Below are 11,552 nucleotides of genomic sequence, written 5' to 3'. Positions count from 1 at the left end.
GCAGGGCTTTGTGGACACTGAGAGAGCCACTGACCCTGTGCCAGCTTTGCTGASAAGGTTTTACAGATGTATAATGAACATTTTGTGGGGCTGGAATGCAAGAATAACCCAGCATCCAGCGTGGGGGATGTGGGAGATGAGCCAGCAGAGAGGAACTTTCCCTSCTCTCTCCATGGACACTGTATTGATGTGTGTTAAACACTCCTTCCACAAAAGAAGAGCCCTCAAAATAACTGGAGGATCAACTGAGCTTAACAGCTTAAAGCATCTGTTTTCACTTAAGACAAAAACATCAGTGAAATAATCTGCTTCCCATTGCCCCGAAATATTTTCATATCTCTAATACCAGAGAGAAACGGAGAGCCCCAAAACATGTAAGAAAAATTGTGGGTTTTTTACTATAGAATAATTTGTCAGGTGCARCCAGGCACAGCGTGAGTTCTCCAAGCAGAGGTGCTTATTCCTAATCACCATTTCTGCCTGGATTTTCCAGATGTGGATGAATGTCGTCTGGAGAATGGCAACTGTGACCATTTCTGTGTGAATTCCCTGGGGTCATACGAGTGTGCCTGCAAGGAGGGCTACAGGCTTGGGGACAACCGCTGGGCCTGTGTGGGTGAGTTGTTCTTACACCTTGAGGGCTATTGAGCACTTCCCACTGATTAAAAAAAAATTATTTTAGAACTGGGATTTTCACAAATCCTGGGATTTTGGGAGCCCAGTGTGAGCCATCTCTGAATGTGGCCAGGGTAGGGCTACGTGCAGTGCGTGGATCCAAGTTCATCCTCCAGTAATGGCTTTTGCCAAAGATTAATGGGAGATGAACACTTAAATCCCTTGGACATGTTTGAAAACCTAAAGCTCCTGCTTTAGACATAGATACTATTTTGACACTTTTCTAGCACTATTTGATGAAGTTTAACATCCTGTGGAAAAAAATAAAAATTCAGATTCTGCTTTGATCAAGCATGGCAAGTTTTCCATTAGTCAGTGACGTTATTCTGGATTTCTGCCAGTGTAACCAGTCCAGAGTTTAGCAAAGCAACTCAATTTTATGACCAAGTTTAGCACCTGCTAAACTTTAAGCCAGAGTTTGATATTCTAACCAACTCCAAAAAGAAAGCCAACTGATTTCCCATCATTTTAAGGCTCAAATTTTAATGTTTCTGAAAATAAATTGCACAGCTGGCCTCACTTTCTATTTGTCATCTCCGAAACGAGCAAGAGTAATGACCTTCATTAACTAAAAATAATCTCAAACTTCAAGTGAGGAAAATGAATCTCCTCATTTAATTTTGATTCTCCACGAGCAGAAGAAAGAAAAAGGAAAAGGAAAGATGGGGGAGTTTTCCCCTCTTTTCTCTTTTTTGTTTTTTAGGTAGCAGGAACACTGTATGTATAAATGAAGAAATTCCTGGGCTGGGGTTGTTGGGCAGAGGTGTGACTGAAAAATCGAATGGCATCATAATAATAAAAAAAGATGTGAATGGAAGTGCTGTGGAGGAAGGCTGAGGTGCTGATGTGTTTGTGGCAGCCCCAGATGTGGAGGAGGTGGATGCTGAGGAGGCAGTGGGGTTCGCCGGMGCCCCGGGGCTGCAGTTCCGAGGGCCCCCCCAGCTGCTGCACTACGCCCTCGGTGCCCTGGCTGAGGATGGAGACCCTCGAGGAGAGCTCACCCTGGTGCACAGGGTCGGTGAGTGACACAGCAAACACGGGGCATCGTCTCAGGGAGAGGATTTGGGGCTGGGCTGGATGGGCTCGAGGGAGGGATGAGCGCTAATCCTGATTTCTGTCTGTAACAGCGGGGTTGAGCCATTGCTGTGAGCCCCATCCCAAATGGAATGGGTTTGAGGAACTGGGAGGCTGCATGGGGAGGGATGCAGAGTTGTGAGCAGCTGCTGGGCAAGCTGGGGGTCTGCCCAGAGCCCCAAGAGCAGCAGCCAGAGGGATCCCATCGTGCCAGGGGTTACTGCAGGGCACTGAATCCCTTGGGAAACTCTCCCTTTCTCCTGGAGCTGGGAGCATGAATCCCTGTTTACAAACCCTTTTATAACAGCTGGAGGCTTTTTGTTTGAGATATTTGCATTTTGTTTGTGGAAAAAAAAACAATCCTCTGAGGATTCAGGTTTCCCTTGGTGCTCTGGGTGTGTTCTCCAGGGAATGCATCAGCCACGTGTTGCTCAGCTCAGATGGTGGCAAACAGCACAGGAGCACCCAGTGTCACAGGAGTGGGTGCAGAGCAGCTTGGCTCCCACCTGGGCTTTGCATGATTCAGTCTTTCCACCTGAAGATGGAAACTTTCAGAGCATTACAAGGTGAAACCCTGGGTTTGCTTTGTGCTGAGTGCTGCTGGGTCACCAGGGAGGATTTCTTGTTTTTCCTAAGTGTGTCCTGTGATTTTTATATAAACTCTAATTACTCATCCGAGGACTGTGCCCTACAGGCAGAAATCAGGAGCTGGTCTTGACTTTAATAAAAAATTAACTTATTTTTATGAACAAAACTGTTAAGACCCCCCAAATCACACAACATCCAGCTGGACTCAACGACACTGATAACCAACTGGGAAACTGATAAATGAGATAACCACAGGCAAAATCATCAGGCCTAGAAACCACAATCAAATATTTATTGACCACTTTTTGCATGTTTTATTTATATTTAGCCACAGAAATTCGGGTGTTATCAGTCATAGCTGAGCAGCTGCACTTTTTCTAAGGCTCAGGCTCTGCAGCATGYGGTGGTTTGTAGGAAAAGGTGATGGAGAAAAGGAACTTTAAATGGTTTGATAAGTTCCTTTGCCTCCCAAATAGTAATTTACTGCTTTTACTTTAACATATTTTTATTCTGCTATCTGTATTATAAAAAAACCTGCTTTAACAGTGAGCTGGTGCAGGTAATTATTTTCTGTAGCTTGAATGACTTTTTAATGTGGAAGCATGACGTTTCTAATGGTAATCGGTACCCTTCTCCTAAAGTATGAGTTTGTACCCCATTCCCAGTGGTAGCATTAGAATTGTGAATGTCCCTGAAAGCTTGGGCATTTGTTCAGCTACAGAAAGGGAACAGTTGGGTGCTCAGACCTAGAGGAAATCTGGCCTCACAGAGAAAATTGTTGGTGAAAAACAACCAGCCTGTGACTCACTGTAGGCTGAAATAAGCTGCCAGCTCACTTTCAGGTGCTGTTCAAAATCCCTTCCAAAAAGCCTCCAGCCACAGCCGTAAAGCCTCGAAGCCTCTAAACTGTGGGGATGGAATCTTTAGTGCCACTGAAGTATTTTATCAGACAGTCACATTTATTTTCCACGTCTGTCTCAATAGACCCCACAAAGAGAACATGAGGCTGCAAGGGATAAAAGGAGAGTGGGGAAGGAGAGGAAAAAAAATGCATTTTAAGGTTTCCTATGTATAACTCTTCATATCCATGGAGGAAAAAAGGAAGTGATAAATCTGCATTTTGCTTTGTTTTCATAGGGTAACACTCAAACTATACAGTTAAAGATATCAATGAATAGTGTTTAAGTAGCACCACACCCACTTACTGCAATAAAACAACAGGGATCACCTAGCAAGGAGTGAGGAATGTCCCAGTAAACGTTTTTAATTAAATGCAATCTTCTTCTAATGATACACAATGTAATCAAGCATTAGGTGCAAATTTACTTTTTCCGAAGGTGAAAACACTTTTAAAAAGTAGCTTGAAGTGTTCTTTGCAGCATTTAGGGGAGAAAATTCCAGCTGAACCCCCAGCTTTCCTTTTTCTTGGACTCCAAGATGTGAAGAGGGAAATTCAGCAATGTACGTGTTGGCGAACCGGCGCTCTGTGCACCCTAATGCTGGGTGAGAGTTTGTGGGAGCATTTTTGTCAAGCTGCTCGCTCAGCCCTGTGTGTTTTCCTCCCATCAGTGTGCCTGGGTGACACWTTTGGCCCGGATTGCAGCCTGAGGTGTGAGGACTGTCTGCACGGGGGCCGCTGCAACAGCGAGCGCAGCGGCTGCGTCTGCGCGCCCGGCTGGGCTGGCATCACCTGCAACCAGAGTGAGTCTGGGGCTTATGGGGGGAGGGATCCTCCTGTGGGGGCTCTGCACTCGGGAAAGGGAAGAATTTCTTGTACTTTTCCTCTGTGAAGCTCCTGAAGGAGCACAGATGTCTCATAATCAGATTTATGGTGCTGGGGCACATTCAGTGGGGATTGCAGGTGATGCCGTGGCACACAGAGATCCCCATCCTCCAGTGMAGGTCAGGACAGAATCGTCCCCCTCTTAAATATTTGGTGGTTGTTCATTCCTGTTCACTCTGCTGCTAAAAGCTGCCAAAGTTTGCTGGCCATGCTTCATCCCACAGCTTTTCTCAGTGACTTGCAGAAGTCTCCCAGCAGTTGGTGTGACAGTTTGGGTGGTCACGTACACTAAACTCACCTTTTTCCACTGTAGAATACCAAGACATTTCCTTTTTAATTCTTGTCTTATATTTTTCATTTTTTTCCTTATCACTCTTYTTTATTATGAGCACCATTTTCTTGGAACAGTTAATTTTTCATATTGGAAATGGTATTTTTCAGAATTCTGTTGCCAATTCAGTGCCCTTTATGATAGCTTTTCACTCTCCYTACTCCTGTTTCCTGGCAGAAGATCTTTCTGATTCAGAAGGATGTGTCAAAACCCATTGGAAAGAGAAATTTCTTGATGCACTGCTCTTCATCTGCAGTTTGGCAAAACTTGTCTGCTGCTTGTCTGAGACATCAYACAGCAGATTTCCTGTTTGAGATGGGTCCCTCCATTTCATGGTGTGTGACATGATGGCCCATCATTCTCASAAAGTCTTTGCTGTCACTGGTGAGACAAAGAGTCGATGAAAATTTATTACTTGACATCAGTAGACAGCAATCTCCAGGTTAATTGCCATCAAGATGGTTCAGGAGACGTCATCACACGGACWGAAATAGAGAAAAATCAAGCAAGTGATTTGAAACCAACAGTCTGCCTGTGATTATTCTGGGAGACTGATGGAGAGTTTGGTTTGTAAACACTGGGGACAGTTAAGAGAATGAGAATAGGGGGGATCAAAATTATAATTTCCACTCTAAGACAGTTCAAACTAGAAAGGTAAGATATTCTTACTTCTGTTTCTGGTGCTGAGGTGGTTCAGGAGAGATTATAAAAATTTCAAGGGAGTATCCAAGTTGTGTAGTTCATTTCATAAATAGCAACATTTCTGATGTACATTTGCAGTAGATATCAAATCTAATGGAATTCGCCTCTGGAATTTAAGGWACTTTAATAGGACTGTGTTATTGAGCCAAACCTGCTGTCTGATGAGGTATTGACAGTGATAAATGCAATATCTAATCTATATGAATTAGTCACATGKGATGGCTTTCACTCTTTTCTCTTGCTTTTTTTAATAAACAGCACAATTCATGGGCTTAGGGTAAGCAGCTTTAGGGGAAGCTAAAACAGTGGAGAAAACTGGAACTAAATTTCTCTAATAATGCACCAAAGAAGCCGAATGGAAATTGATGTGAAATGTCAACTTTCTTAATGTACATTGATAAAATGTCAGTGAAATCAGATGACTCCAGCAACTGTATTCACTCAGCCAGCTCAGGCTGCAAACAGCAGAGCAAGGCTTCGTCTCACAGTTTGTTTTTGCTGCTGTGGATCCATTGCTGCCGTGATCACCTGGGGAATTTCAGAAACTGCATTTGAAAAACAAGACATTATTTTCATAATGGTATTTGGGAGAGAAAAAAAGAATGTTTAGGATATTTATCTCCAAATATTCAAAGCTGTGTTCTGGTGTTTAAGCTTTGGATTTGACAGGCAATGGTTTTTGAACTTTGTGGGGAGGGGGAACACTTGCAGGGTAGGGTTGGATTCCTGGCAGTGCTTCCCAAAGCTTGGTTAATTCAGGTCTCCTTTGAAATAGAAATATCAGGTGGATGTGCATTGCTTTGGAGGAGAATATAACTAAAAGGTCWCTCTCCTTGYTCAGTTTTCACAGAATCACAGAAGTGGTCTGGAAAAGACCTTTGAGATCATTGAGTCCAYGCACTGACCCAACACCACCATCTYCACCAGGCCATGGCATTCAGTGCCACATCCTTAAACATCTCCAGGAACAGAGACTTCACCACCCCTCTGGCAGCCCCTTCCCGTGTCCAGTCACTSTTTCTAGGGAGGAATTCCTCCTGATGTCCAACCTAAACCACCTCTGGCAGGTTAAGCTGTGTCCTCTTGTCCTGTCACTGGTTATCTGGGGGAAGAGAYTGACTCCCCATGGCTGCACCATCCTGTCAGGGAGCTGTAGAGGGAGAAGGTCCCCCCAAGTCTTTTCTCCTCCATGCTGGGCCCCTTTCCCTCAATCTCCCAGAACCTTTCCCATCTTGCTGCCCTTCCCAAAGACCAAAGCCCTGTTTTTCTTCCTTTCAAGCCGAGGGAGGGATTTCCCGCTGTGCTGACCCTTGTTTTCTCTCCACAGCCTGTCCCCCTGGGACGTTTGGCCGAGGATGCTCTGGTGTGTGCGAGTGCCGGAACGGCGGCCGCTGTGACCCCATCACGGGGCAGTGCCACTGCCCTCCTGGCGTGCTGGGCCGGCTCTGCGAGGATGGTATGGCTCCCTTTCCACCTCAGCCTGTCCTCTTCTCCCCCATGTTCCTTTATTTTAAATAATAACCAAACCAGAGGGCGAGGAACAGCTGCTGCCCAGTGAGGCCGCAAGCCCCTTTGGACCTGGGCCCTGACCACTGTGTCTGATTTCTCTCCATGTTTGTGCACCCCAAAGGTTGCCCAAAAGGTTTTTTTGGGAAGAACTGCAACAAACCGTGCAACTGTGCCAACAAGGGCCACTGCCACCGGCTGTATGGTGCCTGCCTGTGTGACCCCGGGCTCTACGGCCGCTTCTGCCACCTCAGTGAGTCCCTGTCGCTCTTTGGATCTGTTTTAAACCTGCACAATTTAACAGTCTGTACAATATCCCACATCGTGTAAAGGCAGCTGGAAAAAGGAATGGGAGTGGCYTTATATAGAGGACAAGGAGAAACAGATTAAGTGAAAGATTACGGATTTAGCTGAGATATTAGAAGGAATTGTTCCTGGTGATGGTGGGGAAGCCCTGGCACAGGGTGCCCAGAGCAGCTGTCGCTGCCCCTGGATCCCTGGCAGTGCCCAAGGCCAGGCTGGACATTGGGGTTTGGAGCAGTCTGGGACAGTGGAAGGTGTCCCTGCCCATGGCAGGATTTGGGATGAGATGATCTTGAAGGTCCCTTCCAGCCCAAACCATCTTATGATAAATTGAGCCAGACTTTGGGTTCTGCAATGGGCTGGGAGTAGCAGGAGGACAGGACTTTTGATTTGTGCCAGGAAACCCCAGAAGCTTCATTAATCTTTCCCTCTAGTGATTAATCTTAGCCACAAGGACTGAGATTTACTGGTGCTCAGAGGTGAGGACTGTAGATGGGGTTGGGGTGGGGTGAACATGTTAACATTAAGGTTATTCCTTAGGTTAGGGTCTGGTTGGAGCTGGTTAGGGGGTGCTGATGGGGTCGGAGTGGGAGCTGAGGAGCGGGGCTGGCTTGGGCAGGATGAGGATGAGAGGTTAGATAGAATGAAAAGAATTAAAACAAAAACTTTGCAAAATAGATGATTGAGTTTCTTTATGCTTACAGGTTTTGTTTGTAAWATCTGTCTGGGACTGAAAATCTTTTGTGTTTTGTTTGGGGTTTTGTTGTGAAAGCTTTTGTCTTGGAGTGCATCCAAATATTTTTTCATCCAGAAAATTAGCAGAGGWTGCTTTGAAAAGTTTCTGGTTCTTSCATTCACCACGTATTGCTTGACATGAAGTGAATGACCCAACACAGGAACTGTGTAAACTCTGCTTTTACCCCCACACCCACAGTCGAGAGGGCACTGCTCTGGAAACAGGGATGTACTTGCTGAGAGTGCAGTGAAGGTTTTCCTTCTTGCAGCAGCTGCTTTCTGCAGYAGTGTGCAATTCCCCCAGCTCCTATTCACCACAGAGCTAATGGTTCCTTCTCTCCTCCCTGCTGCAGCGTGCCCACGGTGGGTGTTTGGTGCTGGTTGCTCCCAGGAGTGTCAGTGTGTCCAGGAGCACACGCTGGAGTGCAGCCCCAGGAATGGCTCCTGCACCTGCAGGCCTGGCTAYCACGGCAAAAAGTGCCAGAAAGGTATGCACAAAGCCACCTTCCCCACGTCTGCTTGTTGCTTTGTCCTGGTAATTTCTCATTCTTCTGGCCATCTGCTTTGTTTGGCTGCTGCTTCTCATATATTCATATCCTACTCATGGTTTTGTGGGGTTTTACCCTGTTGGTATAGGGTTGCAGGGACATCAAGGAGAATAGAGATTAAGAATGCAAGAGTTTTAACCTGATCAAATGACAACAGAAATCCAGAACCCAAATTCTAATACAGCCCTAAATAATGAAGACTGTGTGAATTTCATTTCTCTGCTTTTTATACACAGACAGTAAATAAATGGCAAAATCTGTGTTTTATGGCAGCRGGGTGATTTGTAAACAGGTTCAGTAAGGCTGCTTTTCCTTCAGGTTTGCAGCTCTTTGAATTCAACTTACTCTTTGTAGCTTTTGGGGGTAGTTCAAAGAGAATTGTATCCCACATTCATGTTTGCATGTCTCAGTAGCCCTTTCCAGACAGCAGTGGAGTAGCACTACAAAGACTCTCCCTTYAGATTTTTCTCTGAGCAGGCAGGAATGTGTTGGGTTTATGGCAGTAGTTCTGGTGGATTTGGTGAAGAGCAATAGTGACAATGTTTAATATTTTTATCATTCTTGGTGATGGGCTCAGTTCTGGCAGGGAGAACACCTTGCCCAGCACTGCCTTTGCACCAAGGGAGAGAGTAGCAGAACTTGCAGACATATAAGAGGAAAATTCTATAGTTTATTTAATTGAATAAATTCTCAAGTATTCTAATTGAATAAATCCTTAAACATTCTGCCACTCTGTTTCTGGGTTATTTAAGAAGTAACCCCTTTGAACTGTAAGCATTTATTAAGTATTTACACTTTAACAACACCTCTAAAATGTACATTCTAATATATTCTCTGCAAGGTTCTGCTGAATTATTTTGTGATTTTTTTTGTTCAGTTTTCTTAACTCTTCCTCTATCTTTTACATATCCTGTGCCTGTTTCCATTTCCAGAGTGCACCCCRGGTTTTTTTGGGGCTGGTTGCAAGCTGAGGTGCAGCTGTCCTCCTGATGTTCTGTGTGATCCTGAGACAGGAGCCTGCAAACATCCSTGCCCGCCTGGCTTTCATGGAGAAAAATGCCATTTGTGTAGGTACTCACTGCTTGTTTCCCTGGGAGATGCACTTTGGATGGGAAAGCTTATTCATGAAACTTGTGTTCAGAAATAGAAGTTGCAAATAAATGGGTACATTTGTTGTTGATATGAKTTGGCAGTTCCCCACTGGAACCAAGCTGGTATTTTGAGCCTGGCAAATGCTGTCTCTCTCTCTGCTTGCAAAGGTCGAGGCACAAGGCTGAGGCCAGATACCCAAACTAACATTTGTCCAGCTAACAGCAGTTGCTTTTAAAGCTCCAGGCACAGATTTTCCAGGGCTCTGTTGCAATCAGTTACAGACCACCAGTTGCTGAGACACTAACACTGATCACTTCTTACCAGCACAGCTCATTTTAAAATCGATGATTGTAGTGCCTCCTCATGTCTTCAAAATGCTTCTAATCATGACTTTGGGTTTGTTTTTTTTGTCCAGCTTGTCAGCCTGGCAGCTTTGGGATGGGCTGCAGGCAGAGGTGCAGCTGTGGAGGAGCTCCATGTGATCCGAARACAGGGCAGTGTGTTTGCCCAGCTGGGAAGACTGGCACCACGTGTGAGCAAGGTGTGTGAGGCATTGGACCCAGGCAGGGAGTGGCTTTGGAAGATGTGATGAGAAGTGGAATTTGCTGTTTCACAAACCACAAAACGTACAAATTGTGATGGAAATTGGGAGAGAGCCTTGGGTGTCTCCTCAGCTGTGTCCTGTGTGCTGCAGTTTMCTGGCAGGGCTGTAAGTCTGTAGAGGTATTTAACAGTCCACCTCAGTTTTACTGTTATTTTTGAGTTATTCAGGGTAACAGCAGAAATCTATAACTGTCCTGAAACAGAAAATAGCACTGCTTACACCTGATGTGCTTCTTCCCCAGATTGCCCCGATGGCCGGTGGGGACCAGACTGCCAGCWCTCCTGCGAGCCCTGTGCCAATGGGGGACAGTGCAACAGGGAAACTGGGGACTGTGACTGTCCCCCTGGCTACATTGGGCCATCCTGTTCTCACAGTAAGCCCTTGCAACATCAACTTTCCCCATGAAAAGTCAGATTGAAAACTCAGGTTATGGCTGGACTTTTGCCACCTCACTTTTTTTGTGAGCTAGAGCATGCTGATCCAAGATTAAGTACCCTTCATCTCCAGGAATTCCCCAGGTTGGATTTGACATTATTTGTGGGAGAGAGATTGCAGACAAAAGCACATGACCAGCTAAACTGCATCCCAAATGGATATTATCATTAGCTGTAATTTATGGCAATCTGCACTTAGAAATACAGTGTTTAATAGTCWCAGCACTGGTGGTGCAATCCTGGCTGTTTGGCAAGAGGTGTGACCAGCTGGCCCTCATGGCATCACTGCTGAGTTATGTTTGCAGCAGCCCTCCTCAGTGGATGYCATTTAGGATTAAAAAATAGTGAGGATGGAGGAGCAGCATCAGTGCTGTCCTTGCAGCCAGAGGCTGTGGGAATACTGCAGCTGCTCTGTGCTTCTCTTCAGCCCCTAAGTGTTGAAAAGCTGCTGAARTGTGGCTGTTGTGCTGCACAGACAGGCTCTCACTCAGGGACAGATCTGCTCTGTGCAACACCTCGGCGGTGGCACATTTTAAATTTGTTTTAGTCACAAATGGCTTTGCAGGAAGGTTTGCTCAACACCTTTCCCTCCTCTGAGCCAGCCTAATGCACAGGAGTACCCAAAAGTCACTCAGGCTATTCCCAACTTCCAGGACTGKGCCTTGAGCACCCAGGCTGCAGATCCCAGACATTTCTTTCACATTGCCATTTGGATTCCTGGCTTCAGCTGAAGGCTGTTTTTGGGGGTGAGCTGTTGCTGCCAGCGTGGGGTGATCAGTCTSTGCCTGAGCTGTGACCTGGGTGGAGTGACAGCCTTTCTCTGTTCACAGCCTGCCCCGATGGGCACTATGGATTGAGCTGCCTGTCACTGTGCAGCTGTGACAATGCTGCTCAGTGCCACCACGTCACCGGCGAGTGCTCGTGTCCCCCGGGCTGGAGCGGCCACGACTGCACACAYCGTAAGTCAGGGCATCTCCTGGAGCCTCCAGGGGAGGAACCAACTCTGCTTGCCTTTCGTTTATTACAGCTTCTTAATATCATTTTGCTAATCTTGCCTCTTCTGAAATGGTGTGTTTGTGGGTTTGCACAGCCTGGGTGGTTACAATCCTTAATTATCCAGGTTCAAAGCGTTGAAATAGATGGCTGATGAAGCGCAAAGTATTGATATAAGCTCTTA

At 45.9% G+C, this 11,552-nt stretch overlaps 1 protein-coding gene across 1 annotated transcript in view; it reads left to right on the top strand.

Annotated features, from left to right (window-relative positions):
- Positions 1 to 11,552, top strand: part of LOC130580759 (multiple epidermal growth factor-like domains protein 6) — a 169,976-nt gene that overhangs the window by 125,427 nt on the left and 32,997 nt on the right. Inside the window, exons 11-20 of the mRNA XM_057378471.1 lie at positions 464 to 616; positions 1,541 to 1,693; positions 3,907 to 4,038; positions 6,481 to 6,609; positions 6,784 to 6,912; positions 8,051 to 8,185; positions 9,178 to 9,312; positions 9,753 to 9,878; positions 10,183 to 10,314; positions 11,206 to 11,334. Of these exons, the coding sequence (XP_057234454.1) occupies positions 464 to 616; positions 1,541 to 1,693; positions 3,907 to 4,038; positions 6,481 to 6,609; positions 6,784 to 6,912; positions 8,051 to 8,185; positions 9,178 to 9,312; positions 9,753 to 9,878; positions 10,183 to 10,314; positions 11,206 to 11,334 (1,353 nt within the window). The remainder of the gene's footprint in view (positions 1 to 463; positions 617 to 1,540; positions 1,694 to 3,906; positions 4,039 to 6,480; positions 6,610 to 6,783; positions 6,913 to 8,050; positions 8,186 to 9,177; positions 9,313 to 9,752; positions 9,879 to 10,182; positions 10,315 to 11,205; positions 11,335 to 11,552) is intronic.

Source organism: Malurus melanocephalus, unplaced genomic scaffold (assembly GCF_030028575.1).
Source record: "Malurus melanocephalus ecotype Western Australia unplaced genomic scaffold, MMel_1.1 scaffold_360, whole genome shotgun sequence".
NCBI classification, from domain to species: Eukaryota; Metazoa; Chordata; class Aves; order Passeriformes; family Maluridae; genus Malurus; species Malurus melanocephalus.
Note: the sequence above shows the minus strand (reverse complement) of the source record. Positions and strands in the feature narration are given on the sequence as shown.